The following is a 24,880-nucleotide window of genomic DNA, read 5'->3' on the forward strand; positions in this document are numbered from 1 at the left end:
CAATTTGGTAATTTTACTTTCTATAAAATTCAAACAAAAAAAACCTAAACTAAAATTCTCAACATGAGTAAAATAAATGAAAATGAAACTGCTATGTTTACATATATTTTACAAGGGACTTAAAATAATAGTAATAATAATAAAATAAAATAAATAAAAAAAACCATTTTGGGTAAACTATAAGTTGAATATGCATATACACAGCTATAACAATTTTACAACATATTGACAAGAGGATCTTCCTCATCCTGAAAATTTTCGAGGGCCAGTATGTGCCTTTTGAATGAAGCTGCAGCTTCTTCCCTGTCGTCTAGTCTCCCCAGTTTGTCAAATACAATTGCCATTAAATAGAAAGCTTCAGCTGCCAACTCGTGATACTGAGCCACCATATGCATTTTCATTCCATTAGCAACAATAATGACACTCGAATGCCATAAACAAATAAATACATTGGAGTTCGTTTCAACAACGTTACAATGAATCATCACCAACATAGCTGAACCCAATGGGAAAACTGAAAGACTCTATCCCTCTGACATACCAACTAAAGAGGTGAGTGATAACATTCTATTGAGACATTTTATTAATCTACAAAGAAAACCTTGGGGTGTGTGTGTGTGTGTGTGTGTGTGTGTGTGTGTGTATATATATATATTTTTTTTTTCTTTATTATTTGTTTCATATCATATTTTCTTCTGTCTTAGCAGCATAATGACTGCAGAAACTACTACAAATAGATTGCTATTTGACAGAGTTTATGGGAAAAATCTTCCATTCTCAATCTATGAAACAAATATTCATAACATAAAACTCAAAACGAACTTACCTCCAGAACTTGCAGTTCATCAGAAGCTTGAGTTAGAGGATCCAGTACAACATCAGAATTCTCAGAAACTAGAGAGAAAAGCCAGGACAGGAATATAAGCATACTCGATTCAGTCAGAAGAAAAAAACATTAAAGTAGTCATTCCAAGTAAGCAATTCAAGGCCATGTTTGAATGGTTTAAGAACACAATTTATATAAATATAATGGAATTCCATATTTATAGCATTATCCAATTGTCCTCAGACTTTAAGTTTTTATTTTTTATTTTATTTTTATTTTTTTTGGGTAATCACCTAAAATTAGGTTGATCTGTAGTGTGAAAAAAACCAAAACTTGTCTGATACCGCCCAACTAGGTTAGTTTGGTCCAGGTAAATGCTTTTCAGGTAGTTTTAGTTGTGGTTGATGGGAAAACTCAATTATTTTTAGATAAATGTCAATTTAGTATGAAAAATACAATTACATCAACCTGAACATAGTTATATTTTCTTTTCCACATGGCACTCATTTTAATATGCTGGATTTTGAGGAGCCAGTGCTCCTTCATGCACAAATTTAAATTCTAAATTTCTCATTATTATCCAATTTCACGATCAGTCATGTCATTAGCCAGCCCTCAGAGTATCCTTGTCTCCTCTGACATGACAGCAAAAGCTAGAAGTTCTTGCCTCTGAGGATGGTTAGAGTTGATGTCAGTCAATGTTTTAAAGGTTACCATTGTCTTCATATCAGTGCCACCAGCCTATCCCATCACCTCTCTCTCTCTCTCTCTCTCTCTCTCTCTCTCTCTCTCACACACACACACACACACACACACACACACACAGAGGAAAAACAACAATAACAACAACATTGTAATACGTTGCTATGGTGTTCATGGGAAAGGAAGGAATAATGTACTAATTAATAATTAGAAATAAGACATCGCTTAAGTAAGAACCTGAAAAGTTTGGATCAGATAGATAGCATTTTGCTTCGACAATATGGGCACGAGCACGGAGTTCCAGTCCTCCATGACCAAGAATCATTGGAAAAGCCCCATGTATGAGGGCCAATGCCCTCTTTGCATGACTTGATCCAAGTGAGAGCCATAACTCAGCTAGTGTGAGTGTGGCAGATGCTTTGAGAAGATCTAAGTTAAATGACTGGCAAAATGAGAGGCTTGCCAATGCATATGGAAGACCTAAAACAGCATTGCCTGATTTCTGATGAAAACAAATAATTACTTGAATATATATATATATATATATATATAAGAAAGGCAGGAAATATCAAATTCAGAAATAGGAAATTGAAAAAAGATCGTTTCAAAATAGCAAATTTAGACCAAGAAAGAATAGGCATGCAAATATAAAATTGATAAGATGTTGATAAACAAGAAATATGAACCCACCACGTCAGCAGTCATAAACATATTATTAGCAACTAATGCAGGATAACACATTGATATTAGTCATCATCAGATTAGTCTCGTACAAAAATTCTCACTGCCTAATGCTCATCCATCTATTTGTACATTTGCTATTGTTTTATTCATTTACATGTGCAAGTTAAATGAATGCATCAGGCTTTCACTTAACAGTGTCAGAGTGTGTGTTTGTTTAGGAGGACAACTGAACCTATTCAAGCAGACAGTATATCAAATATATTATCGTACCTTGTGAATTTCTGCAAGCAAAAGAAGTGTGGTTGCATTCTCAACTTGCAGATTGAACTTGTAGCACATGCAAAAGAGGGAGTGTGAAACTGCTGCTGCCTGCAAAGAACAATGCTTAAAATATATAAGAAAACTCAAACGGCCAACAGAAGCATATTGAACATTACGCCTTTTGTCAGAACACAGAGTTAGACAAACTTGTTGTGATACCAAGGTACAAAAGTTTGCTTCACTAAACTAAATACGTTTCTAATTGGAATTGTAGATTTTGCTTTTAAGTTACACATGGAAATTCAAAACTGCCAAAAAGGAACATTAGAAATAGAAAGAAAGGTATGAAGATTCAGGAAATAGGCCGAAATAGGTTTGCCTCTTATATTTATTTGTATTCTTTAAAAATACCAATGGCACATCAATAGAAATTTAATTTAGTACAATAAGGACAAGCTCGTGGTATCTTTGAGCTGCTCAATAGTGTGAATGCCACTGCTCTAGCCTAGAGGTAGCCTTTTTTACATCCAGTAGCCCCACTCCAACTTCAGATATGTCAAACCATATTGTATTTTTAAAAACCCTATTGAGCTCCATTATGGGTATGTATGCTATGAACAACATAACATATGCTATATATGAGACAACGTTCATTTTTTTAACATGAATCTAACCAACAAGCTACTTCTTAAAGACATTAATTTATCTTTTCCTTTGTCTATGAAGAGAAACTAATCCTTGTTGGCAGTAGGCATTCATCCAAGAAAAAATTATTTGTCTGCATTTTCAAGAGAAACATACAAAAAATGAAATAGAGGTTACAAAAGTAGCTCTTCCATGCTTCTGCCATGCGTTTGGCAGACAAATTACTTGGCTACAAGCCAAGAAGTTCAATGCATTGAAAATACCAAACCTCACTAAACTGGTTTGCTGCAAGCAATGTACGAGCACGACGAAGGCTTGCTTCTGTCTTCAGTTCCATGTCCACACCAGTAACAGATGAGGCCAGAACTCCAAGCTCATCACATACTTGTTGAGCAAGCTTCAGATGTCCTCTAAATGATAGCATTACATTACAAATGTGCAAATTATTTAAATAAACTGTCTATGTATTTAAAAAACATGCAAAGAATGTCACAAATGCTTACCGGTGTAAAGCACGCTCATGAAGAAGCTGCAGTTTTAGTAGTAAAATTCGTGACTTTGATACAGTTAAAAACTTCTCCTCAGCTATTTTAAGAGCAGCAAAAGCCTCTAGAAATGGACAGGAATAAAATATAAATTTAACCTAATAATAAAAGCACATCATTGTGTGTATATGTACCAGAGTAAGGGATAATTATTATTATTATTATTATTATTATTATTATTATTTTTGATTTTCTGTTTTGTTACACGTGAAACAGTATGCTATTAGCCACAAAGGAAACAGAAGCCAAGCAAAATAGCTGTCCAGAATACTGTTAAATTAATTTGCAGATGCTCAAAACTCACATGGTAACCTTAACATGTACTATATAACACGCTAAATGAAAGAACACGTATATTCAATTGTGCCAGTCTTCATACCTAATGCTAACGCCGTTAAGAAGTCCTACAGTCAAAGAAAAATGAAAATAAAAGCCAGTGATCAACCATAACTAATATGGCGAGAAAAGAAAACCATTACTTCAAACAAGTTGCTAACAATTCAAGTCTTTTGCACAAGTAATTGTTTTTCACATCAAGTATCTATCAACAAATTCAAGGATTCCAATAGGGATTGAAAGATACTACAAAGGCGTTCAAGTATTCAATCTAACCTTTGTATCCTTTAAAAACCGCTAGATGTTGGATAAGCTTCACATATGCTAATGCTGCATCAGAGGTACTGTGGATGTCCAAGAATATGTCATGAATTAGGATGGAAATAGGAACAAGGTCTCAAAAGTTTGTGACAGTTTCAATGATTACCTTGAAACATCAGAAAAGCAAGTTGCATAAACGAGCGCATTTGTTTTAGCAAGAGAGGAACTGATGGCAGACAGGGTAAAAAAAATATATTAAAAAAGCACGACACTGTACACCAAGTAAGCAGTTTGAAAGAATAGATTTCAACAATAAAATAATTAGATAATAATAAATAAACATACATAACGTGGAAGTGAAAAGGCAGCCACTTTTCTGGTTATCTTAGCTAAATATAGACAAAAACATACATGTATTCATGATTTCTAAAATGGGTAAGCGAGGGAGGCACCCTACAAACCCACCGCCAGGAATAAACATGTATGTTCACCTGGCAAAATAATAATGCAAGGGAACTAAAAATATCCACCGACATTCTTTAAAAATTTTCTCTCTCTCTTCATATCCAAATAATTTTCAACTCTCAGATTTAGAAATCATGTAGCAGTATTTTTAAAATTTCCATATGGAAAAGTTATTCAGAAGCTCTAGGCCTTAAGTAAGAGAATGATGATACATACTGAAAATATCCCCATGCAAACCCCAGGCCTCAAAGAAAAACCTATGCATAAAGAGTTCTGAGAAACAACATTATTCAATGACATTTCCCCTTCCTGCATATCCTACTTGTTAGACATTATCCTTGTCCAATATCTGGTACATATGCCCATGTAGAATGTCAGTATAGCACATGAAAGAATAACAATCCACAGGGAACTTCCTGGGACCAATCCACAGAGAACTGCATTATCATCCAGTCAACTCAAACTCAAGAAATCTGAGTTTACAAGCTACCATGAAATCTAGTTAGGATTTATTTTTACGCCCACCGTATCAATAGGAAAACAAAGTATCATCAAAATCTTCACAAGTTAATTTTGAATAACAAAAGAGGAAAGGAAAGTTAAGCATGTCTTTAATTAAGATTACCTGCCATATATCTCCCATGCAGTGGCACGGACCAAGTATGAAGAACCAACTAATTGCAACACGGACCCAGGAATTGAACTTGGTTGTGCACAGCATTGGAAAACATTAAAACTTCCGGATCCACTTTCTTCAGATAATACTTGTGAACCCATAGGTTTATGTAAATTCTTAAGCCATGCAGTACTAAAATCACCCTCATTTGTCATTGCAGAAGTTTCAGTGCAAAACTCACTAATCAACTGAGAACTCAATCTTAGTTCCTGCAAAAATTATAATTAATAAGGAAAAGAGAACATTATCAATCATAAAAAATGTGAAGCAATCATAAATATGCAAAAAGAAAGGACAACGTCACAGGATCCACTTTACCTTGCAAACATTAATTGGGGATGTTCTTAGTTTCATGGAAGCTTTGGGACCAAATGATAGCAGAGGTCTTTGCACATGCTGCAAAGGATAATACAATAGTTCAATTTACATGATTTTGAAAATAATTATATAAGTTATAGGAGATATTATAATCCAAAAGTACAGAATATCTGTACAATCTCAAGATTAGTAAATATGAAGTGATGCACCTGTTGCATATAAAAGTTGGTTGGTTAACTCTGGTAAATCTTATCCACTAAAGGAGAAGTTGGACCAGCAACTAGTACAAATAGTAGCACAAAAATGCTGCTACTACATAAACTTGCAGCGGTGACCCATGCCATAAGAAAACGTTACTTACACAATTATGAGGAAAAGATGAACAGTAACAATGCCCTCCAATAAAAAAACTAAGAGGGGACAGAAAAGTGTAAAAAAAAAAAAAAAAACTACAATAAAGGAAAAAAAATCCAGTATTGTAGACAGTAGTTCTGTAACTTACAGTCAAATCAAATCTAGCCATTGCAAGATGACTGGAAGCCACTAATCGCTTTAACTTCAAATTTTCTGCTCGTTTCAAAGAACCTCTCAAAAGCACAAACAATTGTTGCTGAACAGACAGTGAAATGCCTATACTGGTAAAAGGTGATAGTGATGATCCCAGTATTCCGGTTGTACTTGAGATACCAGTTTCAGACAACAAGTTGCAGATAGCTGCTAATGTGTATGCGAGACAGGTATCATTACTTTGCTGGAAAAGTTGAGTCACAATGCCTCAGTTTATAACAAATATATATCACTGTAAGGTTAATATTATAAAACTTCCTAAAAAGAGATAAAGATGCATGTACATCAATCAAAAGAACTGTAAATGCCGTATATCACCTATAGTTGGATACACAAAAAACAGTTCCGAGTAATAAATCAAGTCTCATCATGTAGTGTTTTCATTTCTTCAAAACAAAGATTGTCTCAAAAGCAAAAATAAAAAGAAAAAGAAAAAGAAACTCCAATATTATCTTAAGGAGAAGAATAATTCTCAGCACAAGATGCGATAATTTTTCTTTTTTCTTTTTTTGTGGTGGGGGGGTGATAAGCAGAAGATATATACATGTTTAAGTAACATAGGATAACAAAAGTGAAAGACATAAACTCAGGGAATACCTGTTGAGAAACATGAACTGCTTCAGTCAAAACCTGAAAATTATCAAACAACACATTTACTAAACCATATGGACAGCTTCTGTTAGTCCAGCACATTATAGAAGAATATCAAGAAAAGGACTCTAAGGAAGAAGGGGAAACCTCTCCACATACTCACCTCCAAAGCTTGCTTTGGGTACCCATAGTGGAAATGCATCATCCCCAAACACAACAAAGCAATTTCATATCTTCCTAGACTGTTGCAACCAGATGAAGGAGGAACATAATCAAATCCTTCGATCCCTGCACTTTAGTCCCATCATTAATTGGATAAGTTCCTTTCTGGTACATAATTTCCTTAGACAGTAGTAAAATGATGCTTAAGAACAGAACAAACCAGGACGCAGAGTCCAAATTCCAAAATAGCACCATACTAATATGATAATATAAACTTTCTGATGAATGTTATTTAACAAAAAGTAAAGGTTACACAATCAACCAAGAAATTCTGACTGCTCAGATGTGAAATAGCGTGGGAATTACTATAATTAAGATCATCAGGGAAATTGCTGTTTCAAACTCATATAAAGCATGATGCTATGCGCGAATAGCTATGAAAGAAGTATTAATATATCTGACCACTTGATTAATAAATAGAGCCTCTTTTTTGAGAAAGGATAGTAATAATCAGGGGTAGAGTCTGCAATTTTAGCAATTGTGAGTAGCACTTAGCAATTGTGAGTAGCACTAGCATGTTTAGGAAGTAAACTGAGAGCCAAAGTCTGGTCCTACCTGTAATCAAAGTAGCAGTGAAGATTCTCTAATGCAGCAAAATAATCATCATGATAAAGGCTATTCAAGTAACGCAGGTAGTGAACCTGCATCAGAATAAAATACATGGGAAGAAGGCAAAGTGCTTCAAGTTTAATTAAAAACATATAATCGAAAGGACTGAAAAGTAAAAACATATACATAAATAAGCAAGTTACTTACACGATGTAGCTCAGGTGCATATTTCTGAAGCTGCTTCATAATAAGTTCAAAAGCATTGAAAGAGTAAGAACCTCCATGCCTGCCACAGGAATATTAATTGAGAAACAGAACAAACTAGACTGCTTTAAATAAGAAAGCAAACAAAAATAAAATAACAAAGACAGAAGCAGTAAATATATGATTTACCTTTCAATCGCATTAGCTTGCTCATGTAGAAATCCTTGTATCTGCCAGTTTGTGCGGAGAAACATACCACCATTAGGATCAATATCTCTTAATGCATCGCTTGTAGAATGTGTATACTGACAAACTTCTCTGCCTTTGTCACCGTGTTTGGATTTAGGGTCAACAAGAACCTCAATATCTGCAGATTGCTCTACTTGAGTATGATTGTTGTTATATTGCTATGCTAAAATTAAAGAGAAGTGTGTAGAAAAACAAAATAGTGAGATGGAGGAAATAGCATCTCAAATTTGTCAGGGATCTTTCACAAAGCTAGAAGAGTTTTGGAATATTCTAGTTGAGGAGAAGAAAAGAAAGTAAGTGGGGGATTTACATAAGATTATAAGTGATTTTGCCTTAATTCAAAATATGATTGTATAAACTTCAATAAGAATTGAGGTACAATGCGTGATCCGCCAGGCTCTCTCTTTGAAATCATTAAAAATTAGATTTATTAACAAAATTTAAAAAGAAAACAAAGATAACAGAAAGAGAGAACTTAACTAAGCAGGTTGCTTAAGAGTGTCTGAAGTCTAGTTGGACCTAGGAAGTTAGGACAAGTAAAAAGATAGACTTCAGAGAGCTCTATAATTGATTCCATATTTTCTCAAAAGAATGAAGTTGAAATGTAGAATCCAAATTAAGTATTTGGAAGGGCCACCATGAGGCAAGATCCCCCTATTTTTCTTTACTGATATAATAATTGAAATGATGCTCAAAACACATACTTAAAGAACTTCTGCACTTTTGAATTGAAGAGGATATAAAATGAATTTGATCACTTTTGAATTGAAGAGGATATAAAATGAATTTGATCATAAAGAGAGTTTTGGGAACTAGAACTGGAGTTGGCTACATCAATATTTCAGAAACTTAAGCGCTGGAACTACAAAAGGGAGAGAAATCTGAGAACAGCCTCTTCCAAAACAATGGTGAAGTCCAGCACATTAGACAAGATGGTGAAACTGACACCATATGACATCTAAAATCCTGTGGTTTCTTATTTAATATGCTGTCAATAAAATGAAGCATGTTTAAAAAAGGTCATTGGATAATGGAAATGGATTTTGAGTTACTTCACAAATTTAAACAAAAGGGATCTATTGGCTTTAACTAGACATTATTGTATTTTGGTGTACAATCTCAAAAGAGTATTAAGGGAGACCTAATTGGTTCTCTAGAAACTCCATAATCTCAATTTTAAGTAGTAGTCTTTGAGCAAATGAACCATTATGAATGTGTGAGATCACTACATTTGAATACTGAAGCATCAAAATATAGTATTTATACCTTCAACCAGACCACACAGGGCTTTGGGCACATGAAGATGAAAAGGAACTCTTTTACTGGCCCTTTCCCTAGCTTCAATCTCTTCAGTGACCTTCTCAAAAACAAAATTCTCCAGATCCATGTTTTCATATTGTGAAAGCACTTCCAAGTCATTACTAGAATCGTCTAAATGTTGAGCTTCATAAGGAGGACAATTTGAGAGGGCTTCTTTGCAATAGATCCCTAAATTTGTCAAAAGATGGCACACACCCTGCATTGAATTTTAAAATTACAACAAATATAATTTTTTTTTTTTATTTAAAAAAAGAAAAAAAAAAAAAAAAAAAAAAAAAAAAAAAAAGAGGCTATTTGAGAATAACAGACTTCTACCCATCCACAACAAGTCCTTCCAATAACACAGATGCAAGAGAGGGGAAGAAAAATAATAAAACAAGAACATATCAGAAGTTTGGCATGCATGTCAGAGAATTAATTTTGGCCCATCGCCAACATTTGCTTCACTGCTAGTGAAAAATATACCTTTACCCTGGTAAACATTGTACCACAGTTCAATTATAGCAATGAGGAAACAACACTATGCAATTAGGAATATCACAGACTTCAGGAGAATATTAAAAGTAAGCCTAAAATACATTATAATTATAGTCGTAGCAAACAAGACCAAAAAAAAATAATAATAAACAAATAAATAAAACAGAAATAAAATAAAAAAACACGAACTGAAACCACCATCAACAAAATGCATAATACCTCAAATGATAATAGATTAAAGGCAAGAACACAACGCCGTAGAAACATCCCCAGATTGCTACTTGGGTCCAAAATAACCTGATCATCTTCCACAACACCTGAATCAGTGCCCCCAAGGATTCCTAAATAGAAAAATAAAACCAATTATTTGGATAAAAAAACAATAAGAACAAGGAATGAAACCATTAAAAGGAAAACGAATACAAAAAACTGGAAATGTATATGAAATGGCAACAGAGATAGTCGACATACCTCGCATATCACTGAAGAAGTTAAACAAATCATCGGGTGAAGATAGAGTTGATAGCTTATTTGTTAAATGATCAGTTAACCAATGATGCAATAAGCCGCCAATTTCCCTCAGTTGACTGATTAGTTCCTCTAGTTTTGGCTCGAAAATATCATCACATGCCTGGAAAAGAAGTACGACATTACATATTGCTGTATACTTTTAAGTTACCAGCCATTCGTGGATTCAAAGGAGAGAATGAGCCACAAATAACCTGCTAGTCTTGAACGAACCTAAAGCTTTCCAATTTGAAAGTGGAAGTGCTTCAATGGACAAGTAATCATATCCATGTTGCTATTTTGTGTAATAAATGATTAATGAGAAATTAAGGAAGTTCCATCAACTTTAAAAAAAACCTTTCAGAGATCTTACTGCACATAAGCTACTGATTTCGAGTAAGAACTCAAAGCCTAAAGCTCTGCTGATAGAGAGTGATAGATTATCCAAATACCATTTTCCATTTTCCATTTTCTATATTCCTGATGACTAAGAAGCAAGAACCACCAGCTTTGCACTAGAGGAATCCAAGAAAAAAAACAATAATTGTAACAAATAACCCAACCTTAGTTTAGTTCCATTAGAAGCAAAATTAACATATAAATTCCGTAACTATAAGGTTTTAATTCGCAAATTCACCGATTAAAAAAAAAAAGAAGAAAAATTAAGAAACCGAGGAAGTACCTTAGTGAGAGCCAACAAGAACAATCCGAGACGGTTGTGCTGAGCGACGGAAGAGAAAGGGAAAGGAACTGAGATATGAGCAGCCGGTGCGTAGATCTGAAGCAGAATGCAGACTGAGACTTTGTGCGGTGTCACTGCAAATGCTCCTGGTGGTTTCAGAACCCCTGCCATTTGTCGCTCTTCGAATCTCTCTCCGGTTTTAGCTTTCGTGGTTTGCCTGCCGGCCGGCCGATGATCGATCGGAGCTAACAGGTCGCCGATTAGGGTTTTAGTTCAGTGCTTGCATTGGAAGTAGTTCCTCTTCTAGGGTTTTGAGGGTTTTGGATATGTAATGAATCTTCAAATAAAAGAACCGGGAAAAAATTATAAAGCAAAGCCTCCAAATATGATCAATTTTTTCAACTCAAACAAAAATTTAAAAAAATATATTTTTTTATAAAAAGGCCAAAAAAAAAAAAAAAAAACAAATTTTATGGTTATTTCAGTTTGGGGATCAAATGGTGGAGCATAATTTTAACGGTACAAGATCAACTTGATTGGAAGCTGAGAAAATGCGAACGAGAGTATTAAAGCAAACACAATTTCGCCAAGTCAAAAAATAAAAATAAAATAAAAACGAAAACTTGTTAGCTTGTCCAAAATACTATTCAAAATTTATTATTTATCATTTATTTTTAAAAAATAAAAACAAAGAAAGAAAGAAAGAAAATAAAGGAAAATGCTCACCTGCAAGTCCATGAAACGAACCTAACAGCCACACTCAGAAACCACCCCCCCACACCCCCCCCAAAAAAAAAAAAAAAAAGAAAAAAAAGAAAAAGCCCCAACCGACTTGCTCTCTGACGTTGTCCTCAAATTTTCCTAATCGCCTACGGAATTTGTTGATCCTCCTGAACTCTGATCTACCATGGCCTCCAATGGTGCTTCTATGGTGAGTCTCTCTCTCTCTCTCTATATGTGTGTGTGTGTGTGTGTGTGTGTGTGTATTTCTCTGTATCGAAGGGTTTTTTGATTATTGTGCTTGGGGGGTGGATAATTTTGATGTTAGCAGAGAGCTCAGGACGCAGAAAACAGCTTGGAGAAGATCAAGCGGCAGTTAGCCTCGGGTTCTGGTAGGAATTTGCTTCAGGGTCCACTCCTTAAGCGCTCCGAAACAGTACGATCCCTTAACTCTTTTTCTCTCCAAACATTGTTGATTCGATCGCTAATGATTTTTTGTGCTTCAAATTAGCTCTAAATAGAGAAATGAAATTGCTTTTTTTTTTCTTTTTTTTTTCCTTTTGAATTATGGAAGTAAATTTGCAGACCTCTTTTTTGATTAATTGGGGAAAAATATAATGCCGAGAAAATGTAGTCACAAGCTACTAAATTGTTGAGTTAGAGAGTTGGGAGTTGTTGATAATGTGTAATCTTTAAGCATGAAGGGTAATACCCATTTTGGTGATTGGGGATTTACCAAAATTTTATATCAAAACTTGATCTTTGTTGAAGAACCTAAAACTTGCCCAAGATACTGCTTTTTTTGGCTTGGAAATTAGCTGACATTTTTGTATTTTCGATTTTAATAGCTGAGAAAATGGAATGAGAGGTGGATGATCTTAGATCCTACTACTGGAAGAATGGAATACAAGTAAGTTTTTAAAAAAAAAAAAAATTGTGCATCAATCTTTTCCTAGTTCTATTCTGTTGCATAATGCAATTGACGATTTACATTCGCTTTGTTAATTGCGTTGCTACAGGATTAGGAGAAACGAGCCAACTGTAAAGGGAACCATTGTTTTTGATGCAAATAGCACGATCACTATTTCTCCTGTGAACTTCCAGTAAGCTTAATGTTTTCCAGATGAACCCTATTTTTCATTCAGCTGCTAGTTTATTCAACAGGTTTTATATTTGATGTCACTGACATAGCTTCTCTTTTTGGAATTTCTTTTTAGTGGGCTACCAAAGTATGATGGCTGCTGTTTCTGTATCCATATTTATCTACTCAAACACTGTTAGCAGTACAGAAAAACAATTTTTTATTTTTTCTCTTCGATTAAAGTATAAAAATTTTAATAACTTGATCAAATGTAATACCTGTGCTTCTTAACCATATTCTCTAGATATAGGAACCCCACAGAAAAAGGACTACTTCCTTTGTGCAGAAACTCCTGGTGCGGCTAGAGCTTGGGTATCAACTTTACAGTAAGTTGATTCCCCTTCTGCAATCAGCTGAATCTTTTGAATTGACTTCATTTGATTATATTGACATTGCAACTCATTGGATATTACTTCTTTTTCTGTGCATCTGCTACTCTATATTTTGCCACATATTTTTAGCTGTGCAGTTCTAGAAATATACACGTAACTTTATCTGCTTCATAAGAATATATTGCATTATCTTGCCTGTACAAGTCAAAACATATGTAGGAGACGTGTTGAAATTGCTTTTACAATGGGAATGGGGATTGATGGTTTTAGACTTTTCATTCACAAGACTTTCTATAATTTTGTGATCTGTTCTATATGTTCAAATGAAGTAGGCACCATTATAATTACTTTTGAACTTTTTCCACTGCAAAGGTAGGTGAATATGAAGTTAACATTAGAGTTGAAGAGTCATATGACCAGAGTATTTGTACTTTAAAGATGTAAAATAGCAACTGATGTTGATATGTAAATTTCAATCAGAAAATAAAAAATAAGAAAGTGAATGAGAAAGTGCTGTTAGTATCTGGTATTGTTTCTCTTGAATAAATATCAAGAATATGATCAACTGAGATGTTATTTTTTCAATGGAGATTTTCTTATATTGTCTTTTGGAAGATGGATGTGGTGGTGCTAGGTGGTGGAACTGGAAGGGATGCATAACTTCTAGTAATTTCTCTGTATTTCAAATTTTCCTGTGGTTGTTTAATTTCTTGGAAAATGGACAAATAGGAATATGTTGATGCTTTTCTGGTAACCACCTTCACTTGTCCAATGGCCTTTCTTTCATTGTTTTTCGCTTTTTCATTAATAAAAGTTAACAGACAACCGAAAGGACATGTCATAGTACAAGAAGGTAGTAGGAAAAACAGCACTCTGTTTGCATTAGCTAGCATTTAACTTTTCTAATGGCATTCTGGGCACTTTTTACTAATGTAGTGAATAATGTCATGTTTATACTTGTGTTTGGAAATACATTTTGTTAGCGATTCATAGATAAGATGCTTTCATAATCCTCAGAGTTCTTAGTCTTTATCACGTAAATGATATCGATAAGCAAATGTCCTTTGCTTTGTAACCTAAAAGTCAAGGCATGATCTTGTGAAACAGACTTGTTAATATGTATGATGTTTGGTAATTTGAATTTCATTTGGTGGATCTTCCTTCTTCTAATGAATGTGCATTTACATCCTTTAAGGACCACATCAGTTGCAACATTATTTTCCCTGTGTTTTAATGTCATATTTATTTTCATCTTTTTACCTTTTCCTTTTATTTTTGCCTTTAACTATCAGGGCAACACAGCTGGTCCTAAAGGCCCATAAGGAGGCTGTGAATTCCTTAAGTGGCAATGGTTCTGCAAAATTAGGAACTGTCGCAGCAGTTGTTGCAGCTGCCAATTCTACTGCTTTGGAATGTTCCAAAGAAATTGAAGCAGCAATGCAGATATCCCTGAGAAATGCTTTGGGGATGATGACCAATAAGACAGATGATGGTCCATTGGATGATCTTACCATCATGAAGGTATGTGCTACAGGACTATAGCTTGTCTGCATCATTAGACGACACACGATTATATCTCCCTTATGATGATAAGAATACTAATCAATTGCAAAATGCATATCCTGTTTGGTATTATATCTCTCTTATGATGATAAATATACTAATCAATTGCAAAATGCATATCCAGTTTGGTTCGGTAAGAAATGAACCCTTCTTGAACTTTGTACTCTATGAAATCCAACTTTAAAAATAATTAACACTTCCACATGACCATCGTACACATAGAAGATGGATATGTATTGAACATAAACTTAGAAGAAGGATCTGTACTGAACGTAACTATAAGTTTTGTTTCATATAATAAAATACAAATTTACTTGCTAAGAAAGGATGAGAATTGCAATAAGAAAGATTTAAAACATGTGTCATGCTATGTGCTTGATGTTCTTTTGTGCAACACATAAAACCTATACCACCAGGTAAATTTTAGATATTAATAAGAAGGTAACTCAAACAATGATGCTTCTTTATCTTTTGTAGAGGAACTTGGCAACTTCTATAGCATATTGGTTATGTTTTTTAAAGCCATTATGATGTTTTTCTGCTGGATTGTCGTGTTAACTCTCCCATTAACAGTAACTTTTCCTGGCGGTATTTTCTTCAATTGAACTGAATGCACTGTGCTTTAGTTACATTTTTCATCTTGTTGGGGCTGGAATAGGCCTCATAATACAAATGTGGAACCAGTATGGGCTTGCTAAGATACCTTTTATTCTTTGAAAAAGTCCTGCATGATGCTTTGCTTGACATGTGGCTACCTATATCAGTGCTGAAATTTGAAATCCAATTATTTTATCAGTTTTTTCCACCCAAGTTTTCTTTCTCATCAATTAATCATTTTTTGCAGGAGACACTTCGAGTCAAGGATGAGGAACTTCAAAATTTGGCTCGGGATCTTCGTGCAAGGGATTCAACTATAAAAGATATAGCAGATAAATTATCTGAGACAGCTGAAGCTGCTGAGGCCGCAGCATCAGCAGCACATACAATGGATGAGCAAAGGAGAATCGCTTGTGCAGAAATTGAGCGGTTAAGAAAAGATTCAGAGAATCAGCTGGAGTCCTCCAGGTTGAAGGTTGTGATTAACACTCATTCACAATGGACTGTACTTCATTATGTATTATGATTGTATATATAATTACAGGAAGTAAATGAGTTAAAGGATCTCTCATAATTTCCTCTTTTTCACCCTAGTAGATTGTATTCGGTTGTAAAGAGATAAACTGATTTGATTCGACATTATTCTGGTTTCTTTGGGGTTTTATTTGTTTTGCAGCTAAGGGAATATGAAGAAAAAATAATGGCGTTAAGTAAAGAAAGAGATCAATTGATCAAGCAGAGAGATTCTGCTTTTCAGGAGGCACATATGTGGCGTTCTGAGCTTGCAAAAGCTAGGGAGCGTGTTGTGATACTGGAAGCAGCTGTTGTGAGAGCAGACGAGAAGGTCAGGGTTGTGGAGGCAGATGCTGAATCTAAAATAAAGGAGGCTGTGCAGAAGGAGTCTGCTGCTTTGAAAGACAAAGAAGAGCTTCTAGCATATGTAAATAAGTTACAAGCACAACTTCAAAGGTTTCGCATTGTGTCCCTCTTATGCAATACATACACCTTTCTTGGATGATTATTTCTTGACTGATTTCATACTTGAGCATTTTTCTTAACGGCAGGCACAAACAACACAATGATGCAACTATAGTTCTGGTCCAATCCAATATGAAAAGGGGAATCTAGGACAATATTGAATTATAACCCATATAAATGTTAATGAGTGAAAATGAAATAGAGAGTATTGATTTGAGATAAGTCACATAACTTTGCATATCTCTGCATGCAGAGAGAGAATATGGGGGAAGGAAAGTCGTGTATAATTTGGCTGTATTGAAATTCTCTTCTCTGGTAATCTGTTTGGTATTGGGGTGGGAGGTGTTATGCATGTTGGTGTGACATCAACCTCCATTTCCACTCTAAATTCTCATATGGTAGCACTTTTGTGATCTGTCATATAAAGCAAAGATCAATTTTTCTCTAGATAGTCAATTTTGCCTTTTAAACTGTAGCTGTGCTGTGAATCTTATTTGTTGGTGGATCCTGCCGTATTTTAGCTATTTTGCCATCTTTTCGGTGTCATGGAGATGCCCATTTACTTGGGCTTTCTGGTATTGATTTCGCTATTTTAACTGAATGAATAATATTGACACCTCTCATGTAAGTAATGGATAACAAAACCTCTCAGCTGTTTCTGTGGATGAATAAGGTTTGACATTTTTATATTTTCCTTGTGAACAGGCATCACATTGATACAAAGCAAGTCTTTGAGGAAAAGACTGAATCTTGCTCAGATATGGGAAACATCCTTCCTCTGACAAAACATGTAGATTTGTCTGAGGAGAATGTTGACAAAGCATGCCTTAGCGTTTCTAGAGCAATTTCAATATCAGGTGAGAGTGTAGTCCATGTGGCAGGGGATCAGGTCAACCTCCGTCCAGTTGGTGAAGGCGAATGGAGCGATATTCAGGCAACAGAATCAAGGATAGCTGATGTGAGAGAAATCTCACCGGAGACAGAAGCAAGCAGCTTGGATATTCCTGTTGTTAGCCAACCAGTTACCAGCCATCATGATCGGCAAGGACCAAACTCTTTTCATCAGCCTTGAAAAATGAAATTGTCATAATAGATTTACAGAAGACCAAAATCATTAGAAGAGTGTAGGAATATGCCAGTCTTTTATAGAAGTGATTTATAGGAGAAATGTGAAACTTTTATGGTGTAGTTTTTCCAATTCATAAATTGAACTGCTGTTATCAACAGGTTCATTTATGTCGATATTGTGCTGTTGAGTTTCTTCTTCATAATGAAGGAATATGAATTCCAGTTGAAGTTGTTTATGGGGAGCGTTTTTTCTCTTTCTTGAACTATTTATAATATTTTGAGCAAAGAGCCTAATTGGAATTCTGATTTGAAATCTGAAAATTTTGTTGTTTTATAGATAATCTGGACCTCTTACACTGTTTACTGTTATTATTTCTTTATAAAAAATTTTGCCCTATTGAATATTATCAAAATGTCAATCTAATCTGAAAGAAACTTCTGTAGTAATTTGGATTGATTCTGACATTTTTTAGCTATTTGATTTGATTAATTTTTGTTAGAAATTTGATGTGATTAAGTCACGTAATGACATATTTATTCAATTTGGGGTGGAAAACAGCCAATCAGGATATTTTGTTGAATTTTATAGAAGATAAAAATATAAATATATATATACAGATTTTTTTATTATAGACTCTTGGTTCTCTTTTATCATTATTTGCTATCTAGTGGGTTTGATTTAAAAAATAAATAAATAAAACGCGAAACTTGCACTTTGACGAGGAAGGAAGGGAGCAGCTTTGTTCTCTTTTCGTTAAAAAATTTACACATAATATAATATTTTTGTTCACCATTTCCACGAAGTAGCATTGAGTGATCGATGTAGACAAAATGTTGCTTATAGCACTAATTTATTTTCTTTTATAGACGGTTTTTATTGTTTTATAACGATGATGTTAATAATTTTAATTGTTTCTAAATTGACAAAACTATGGAAACAAATGATGTATTAATTTTTTGAAATTCTATATATTGAAACTCTACAAACTTGGTTAGATAAATTAATAAACTCACTATTAACAAATCTTAAATACATAATGCTGATGAAGACAGCAAATCCTTTATAATTTTCAATCCACTTGGAAAATAATATATATGAGAATAATTTGTAGTTATCAGCTAAGTTTTAAAACGATAAATGGTAAAGTCCACCCAAATTAAAAGTCTGAATCTGACCCTCTCACCTTGAACATTCAAAATATATATATATATATATATATATATATATATATATATATATATATGTATCGAAAAATAAATAATTTTATAAATATTATATATATATATATAAATGGTTCAAGCAAAAACTAATATCTCACCTGCAATACATATTTTTACTACCCATAATCAATCATTTATCACTAATTATAATTGTAAATGATCCCATGCATATGTCAAAAATTGTCAAAGATAACCATAGAACTGTTTAATATTAGCAACCAATGTACAAAGTGTTCAATACAAACAGTATATTTATTAGTCTCACTATAGTGTCTTCTACCAAAAAAGAAAAACTGCAGTGTCTACCTAATAATTAAAAAAAAAAAAAAATGTTAAACCCATTCGATAAGCATAACTGAACTAATTTGAATCAGAGTTAGTCCAATTTAAATAGATGATATTTAAAATAGACTGGTACAATTCTGTTCAGTTATACATACCAAATGGATTTTTACTATCTACCAAATTATTACTTCTTACTTTTACTAAATTAAGTAATAAAGAAAATGAAAGTTATTAAGCAATCAAAAAGAAGTAATTAAGCCAAGTTTCAAACTGCATGCATGCATATATTTATATGTATATATATATATATATATAGATCTACTTATCTACAGTCATGAAGTTGGGATGGATCAACGGCCAGCTGCACCATAGGTGTGAGCTCATCCCAGTTTCCATTTATAAAGAAATCATCTCCTCCATTAGGATTATTCCATAAACTTGTAGGATGATAAGAAGCTGTAAATGGAGCTTGAACTACAGGGTTAAACTGCCCTACAAACCACCGGTTCGGTTCACCACCAACATGTTCTGTGGTGGCAGCCGGTTTTCTTTCGATATGTTGCACCACCGTCGACTCTTTGAAGCTCCGCCGTGGCGCCTCGCTGTAGTCGGATTCCAAGCTGCATGTTTTAGAACTTGAATTTGTAGGACTAATCGTTCTGGTTGTGGATTCTCTCCAATCTGGTATGTATTTTTTGTAAGATGGGATTCTTTTGAAAATTCTGCATATTGTCCACACTTCCTGCAACCCAAAATTCATGTAATAAAAAGTAATTGATTTAAATTAGCATATCGAAGGCTATCTGGCAAAAAAAAATGTCATAATAATATAATAATACTTAGAGGTAATCAAATTACTTGTTATATTAATATCTTAATTGATAAAATATAGCACATGACTTAATATATATACTAGTAGATTTATTTATTACCTCTAATATTATTCATAATAAGAGAACTGCTAAGGCAATCAAATTTCTTTCACCAAATTTTATTTACTAAACTATATGGCAAGAGAATTCATGTAATGAAAACTAATTAAAATTCTGAAGTACTTGAATATTCATTGGCAAGCTAATGTCACTAATATATGAAAAGAATATAAAAAAATCAATCATATTGAAGTGATCAATATTATTAAAGTAAATTATGACTTTTCCGTTCAACAAGCGGGACCATGGGTGCAATATTTGACCCCATAGCTCTAGCACAAAGAGATGCTCACACCAGGAAAAATATAACCAGTTTGAAAACAATCATTGATTAATTAGCTTAAAATGCAACATTGTAATTATATGTTTATATATCTACTGAAAACATAATCCTAATGAAGCAAACGGCAACATTTAGCATTTGTCATATCATTAGATATTTAACATAAATTTAGAAACAGATTTCTAACATATCAAAATTATATATGTATGTATACAATCAAAGATGTTCAACAGAAGATATTCTCAACTTTTTAAAATGATAATAAATATACTTAAGTATTTAAAATTAATTTGATAAAAAGTAATATATCATTTCAAATTCAAAAATTATAAGGATTAAATTTATTTGTTCTCAACTTAAAAAGTTAAAAATATTGTTATCTAAACTAAATTGAATATATAGTATCACACACCATTTATAAACTTCACTTTAGAATTGTATATATGCATGGTTTACATTTCAAAAGCAATTTAACTATTATTCTTTTTTTTTCTTTTATTATTCTGATATTGAATTTATAGATTCAAATTAGGAGTCATTGCACTACAGGAGACAAAACTACTGTATATAGAATCACTACCCACTAGCTGTAACAAGAAAAATATTTTGCAAGACGTAAGCATTACGGTAGCAACAAAACAAAAGTGATTAACAAGTCGGTAGCTAACTTTTCTCCTACAGCTAAAGGGGCTTTCTAGCCACAACTTTTGTATCTATTTTGACCAATTATTGTAGTCACTAGTGATTTAGCCACTTATATACTTGGTTTTCAAAAAGGCCATAGCAAGAATTGTTAAGATAATATGAATATATGACCGACCTCTTAAAACGGGAAATCATTTGAAATCTCAATTTATTTATTTAGTTAGTAGTAAAGTAAGTTATGTGACAGCAATATTTTACTATTGTGTATTGTATTATATTTCATTTATTTGATTATTTAAGAGGTTTCTTATTCATATTTAATTTATATCATTTGATTATTTAAGAGGTTTTTTATTCATATTTAATTTATATTACTTTTTCCATTATTATTATATAAATTTAATTTATAATATTGGTTTAAGTTTAAAAAAATAGTAATTTAATTTGATATTAGAATTAAAAATATTTAAAATTTTAGATTTATAATTCAATAATTCCACTCAAACAATCAAAAACATATGTAAAGATTGAAAAACAGCTTAAAAAAAAGACCAGCTTATATATGAGAAAAAATATTAAAGAAAAATATAAAATATATAATGAACTACCTCCTAATATATAATTTAAACTTTTGAGATAATTAATAATTAAACTAGTTGATAAATAGTAAATATTAATGGCTGTAACGTTACTCGTGAATGAAATTAATAGAATGCAAGTGATGAAGAAAAGAAGAAATAAGTAGTGAAAAAAAAATCAATTTAAATCTTACAGCTTCTAATTGTTGAGAAGTGGTAGTTTCTTTAAGGTTTGGAAAGGTGGTGGGTAAGCCATTTGGTGGAAGACGAAACTCATGCATCATCCAGTCAGTTTTGGTGCCTTTACCAGCACTCCCTCTGTAGTACACCAAAGACTTCTTCAAACCAATGCATTCATGGTGGTCAGCTTCTTTTACTGAATATATCGGCTTGTCGATGCCGGTGGCTTTCCAAAATCCAGATCCAGTAACTCTGTTTGGCCTTATGCTGTTCCTGTATTTTCTCCCTCTTATGCAAAAGAAGTACCATTCTTTGTCTCCCACAGTGCTAACTTCTTCAACGTTACAACCAAAATGAAAATTGTTCAGATCAGAGAGCTATAGGCAAAGTCAAATATAATATATTGAAGGTATTCGCAAGGAAATATTAATAAGTCTCCATCTAGAAAATTTAGACAATCTATAAATTCTCACAAAAAAAAAAAATAACACTTAAAGACAAACAGAAGTGAAGTTTGATTTGATCAGTCTAAATATATAATGCCTGCTCCAGATAAATGGAAAAACTATTATAATTTTTGTATATTAATAATTAAATATTGAAAACAAAAATAAGTCCAAAAAGAAAATATATATTGAAAACAAATAAATGCTTTGAAGATTTTGAATTTCAAACTCTATAGTATTGAAGGTAGTTAGGCCGCCAGTTTGCCGGCAAATAACCACTGAAGTTTAAACTTTTTTAATTTAATTGATAAATATCACTTTTCTTCTAGTTTGCAACTATATAGTCAAAAGTATATAATAAGCAAAGAAATAAACTAATTAATATATATATCTATATATAATGCCTGCTGAAGATGAATGTTTTTTGGTTTTTACTAGTATTCAAATATAAAACTAAATGATAATTTACGACGGAGTTCATGCATGAAGGTTTTGTTTTGACCCGTAAATTAGATAGTAGAAGACAATTAATTAAAAGAAGACACCAGAATGTGTATGTAAAATCCCTTTTTTTTCTTTCTTTTTTTTCCCTTCAAAGCTTCTAAATTTAGGCAGAAGGAGATCCGATGCAGGATATACATTTGTGTGTATGTAGGTACATAGTTAATTTGCTCTAAATGGTGAATCAATCCAACTGTCCAAGTCATCAATTATTGCATTTATGTGTATGTGTGTGTGTGTATCTATATATATAAAGAGAGAGAGAGAACCTTAATAGAATATAATTTTTTTAATCATTTATAATAATTTCCTCCCTCGTCCTTATGTCTAAAACTCATAATTTCTCATGTATAGATGGCTTACCAACCGAACTAACATTATTTATCAATAGAACATAATATTCAAATATGAGAAATTGCTTATTACTCTTTATAGAATGTTTTTGAGCTTTTGAGGTAAAGAATTTGAAGCTTAATAGAATGTAAGATTCAAGGTGCTAATTAATTAATTATTCTTTCAATAAAACTAGTAAAAAAAATTAATAAAATCATAATAAAATGAGGGAATCAAAAAAAATATATATACGGTTTGTCAGATTACAATTAACAAAGACTATATTTGACTTTAAAATTAATCTTAATTGCTTCTAGTTTATTGATTCGCTTGGTGATTTTTTATAATATATATAAATCATGTTTTATGATCAGCTTATACAACATATATCTTTTTTGGTGAACAGCTTATCCATCATATATGGATGTAAATCAAAGTTACAAATTGTTCAAACTAGTACCTACAACAGAACAAATATGCCAGAAAACACTAAGAAATTAACTAAAATTTGAAATTAGCAAACCCATATATCATACTTGGAAGATCCCAGGGATCGTATTTGTAGATATCAATCTGTTTGATGAGTTCAATACTGATAGCTTTCTTTTCCACTTTTCGTCGAAGATAAAATCCTACAAGTTCTTCATCAGTGGGATGGAAGCGAAACCCTGGAAGCATAACTTCTTCTTGATCAACCTGCTTATTGTTCTCTGAACTGGTATTAGTATTACTAGTCATCTTTTTCACCTCCATATCCGCGGATCGATCTCTCTCTCTCTCTCTCTCTCTCTCTTTTCTGGCGTCTTGAAGGCTATACTTTTAGTTGAAAGTAGAAGCTTCTTATAGTAAATCATAAATATTGGCTATAGCCCAGGTCAAGTCACGGACTTTGGTGATGAAGATTATCACCTCAAAGCAAGTCGTTCATAATCTGTGCTCATATCCCATGACTTTGGTGGAATTAAAACAAATTAAATTAAATTTCTAGAGTTTTTTTTCGCTTTCTAAAAGGAATAAAAAATTGATGACAAGGGACATTTTCAAATTTGGAAATAAATATTAATAGAGAAAGAATTGTAAAAGTCAATCCCAGTGGGCATCACCTTTGACTAATGTGTTGTTTCGTTTTTATACTTTTTGAGTAGCGAAAATTCAAAGCAGAAGTTTTTCAAAAGATATGAATATTGTTGAAAACATTTTAAAAGCCACATATAATTAAAGCTTAAATCATGGGGAGGCTAAAAAAAAAAAATTGACCAAATTAATAATTCATTGGCCCCCTATATAGACTTGGTTAGTTTACTTTTTTCTTAGTTGCACCGGCAAAATAATTTGTTCAAAAACAACCCAAAAAAAAAAAACAAAAAACAAAAATTTCTCTTCTCAATTTTGTTTGATGTAGTTTTTAGTGAATGAACTTGAATTAATTAATCCATAATATATACTCACCACGCGCCACCTAATACTTCATCATTTCGGCCGTCATTATTAGTTCAAGACTTATGCTCTGTAAATAAATATTAAATGTGCTTTATAAATACTAAGAATAATTTTTATGAACATTGTTCTTACGTTAACTATTATATTTAGATGAATCCAATGACATGATAAATAGTGCTATAACATGTAATTGATCAGCACATGTACAAATATCTCTTAGTTCACCGTCCTACAAGTTTGAATTCTTAAGAAGAATACTTTTGGATATTTATAAAAGAAAATATCAATTTGGCCTTCTTGCTGCACAATGGAAAAGATATATATTTATCTACTATTTGCAACTTCTAGAGTTTTGCAATTTAAGTTTTAAATTTTTAAAAGAAGTAATTTTTTAATTAATATAAATTTATCTAACCCTCAATTTTTTGATAAAACAAATTAACAATTGTTTCATAATTAATATAAATTTATCTAATCCTCAATTTTTTGATAAAACAAATTAATAATTGTTTCTTCTAAAAATTTGTTTCTATAATGAAATTGAAAATAG

At 32.6% G+C, this 24,880-nt stretch overlaps 3 protein-coding genes across 6 annotated transcripts; 1 reads left to right on the forward strand and 2 right to left on the reverse strand.

Moving 5' to 3' along the window:
* Positions 1 to 77: 77 nt before the first annotated feature.
* On the reverse strand, positions 78 to 11,894 carry LOC107416583 (anaphase-promoting complex subunit 5). 2 transcript variants are annotated; one of them, XM_025072616.3, is made up of 21 exons: positions 11,814 to 11,894; positions 11,088 to 11,424; positions 10,370 to 10,529; positions 10,118 to 10,239; positions 9,368 to 9,617; positions 8,042 to 8,219; positions 7,856 to 7,934; positions 7,655 to 7,740; positions 7,041 to 7,170; positions 6,884 to 6,916; positions 6,222 to 6,470; positions 5,720 to 5,797; positions 5,351 to 5,610; positions 4,427 to 4,486; positions 4,276 to 4,343; positions 3,622 to 3,727; positions 3,387 to 3,528; positions 2,483 to 2,581; positions 1,766 to 2,030; positions 827 to 894; positions 78 to 377 (listed from the first exon to the last, which is right to left on the reverse strand). In XM_025072616.3, the coding sequence occupies exons 2-21, from the start codon at positions 11,256 to 11,258 to the stop codon at positions 216 to 218; spliced, it is 2,766 nt and encodes a 921-aa protein (XP_024928384.3). In that variant the 5' UTR covers positions 11,259 to 11,424; positions 11,814 to 11,894; the 3' UTR covers positions 78 to 215. The 2 variants fall into 2 exon arrangements, with proteins under 2 accessions (XP_024928384.3, XP_060672192.1); XM_060816209.1 differs by lacking the exon at positions 11,814 to 11,894 and having other exon boundaries at positions 11,088 to 11,703.
* LOC107416590 (uncharacterized) lies at positions 11,877 to 17,722 on the forward strand. Of its 2 annotated transcripts, none has more exons than XM_016025104.4 (10): positions 11,877 to 12,018; positions 12,136 to 12,243; positions 12,656 to 12,717; positions 12,827 to 12,910; positions 13,025 to 13,056; positions 13,193 to 13,274; positions 14,573 to 14,801; positions 15,688 to 15,915; positions 16,117 to 16,409; positions 17,124 to 17,722. In XM_016025104.4, exons 1-10 carry the CDS (start codon positions 11,995 to 11,997, stop codon positions 17,488 to 17,490), a joined length of 1,509 nt encoding a protein of 502 aa, XP_015880590.2. In that variant the 5' UTR covers positions 11,877 to 11,994; the 3' UTR covers positions 17,491 to 17,722. The 2 variants fall into 2 exon arrangements, with proteins under 2 accessions (XP_015880590.2, XP_015880592.2); XM_016025106.4 differs by having other exon boundaries at positions 11,878 to 12,018; positions 12,139 to 12,243.
* Positions 17,723 to 18,831: 1,109 nt separating this feature from the next.
* On the reverse strand, positions 18,832 to 23,871 carry LOC107416584 (transcription factor JUNGBRUNNEN 1). 2 transcript variants are annotated; one of them, XM_025072640.3, is made up of 3 exons: positions 23,427 to 23,871; positions 21,625 to 21,941; positions 18,832 to 19,734 (listed from the first exon to the last, which is right to left on the reverse strand). In XM_025072640.3, exons 1-3 carry the CDS (start codon positions 23,641 to 23,643, stop codon positions 19,315 to 19,317), a joined length of 954 nt encoding a protein of 317 aa, XP_024928408.2. In that variant the 5' UTR covers positions 23,644 to 23,871; the 3' UTR covers positions 18,832 to 19,314. The 2 variants fall into 2 exon arrangements, with proteins under 2 accessions (XP_024928408.2, XP_015880584.2); XM_016025098.4 differs by having other exon boundaries at positions 18,838 to 19,734; positions 21,625 to 21,944; positions 23,427 to 23,865.
* Positions 23,872 to 24,880: the final 1,009 nt, after the last annotated feature.

The sequence above is a fragment of the Ziziphus jujuba genome, chromosome 4 (assembly GCF_031755915.1).
Source record: "Ziziphus jujuba cultivar Dongzao chromosome 4, ASM3175591v1".
NCBI classification, from domain to species: Eukaryota; Viridiplantae; Streptophyta; class Magnoliopsida; order Rosales; family Rhamnaceae; genus Ziziphus; species Ziziphus jujuba.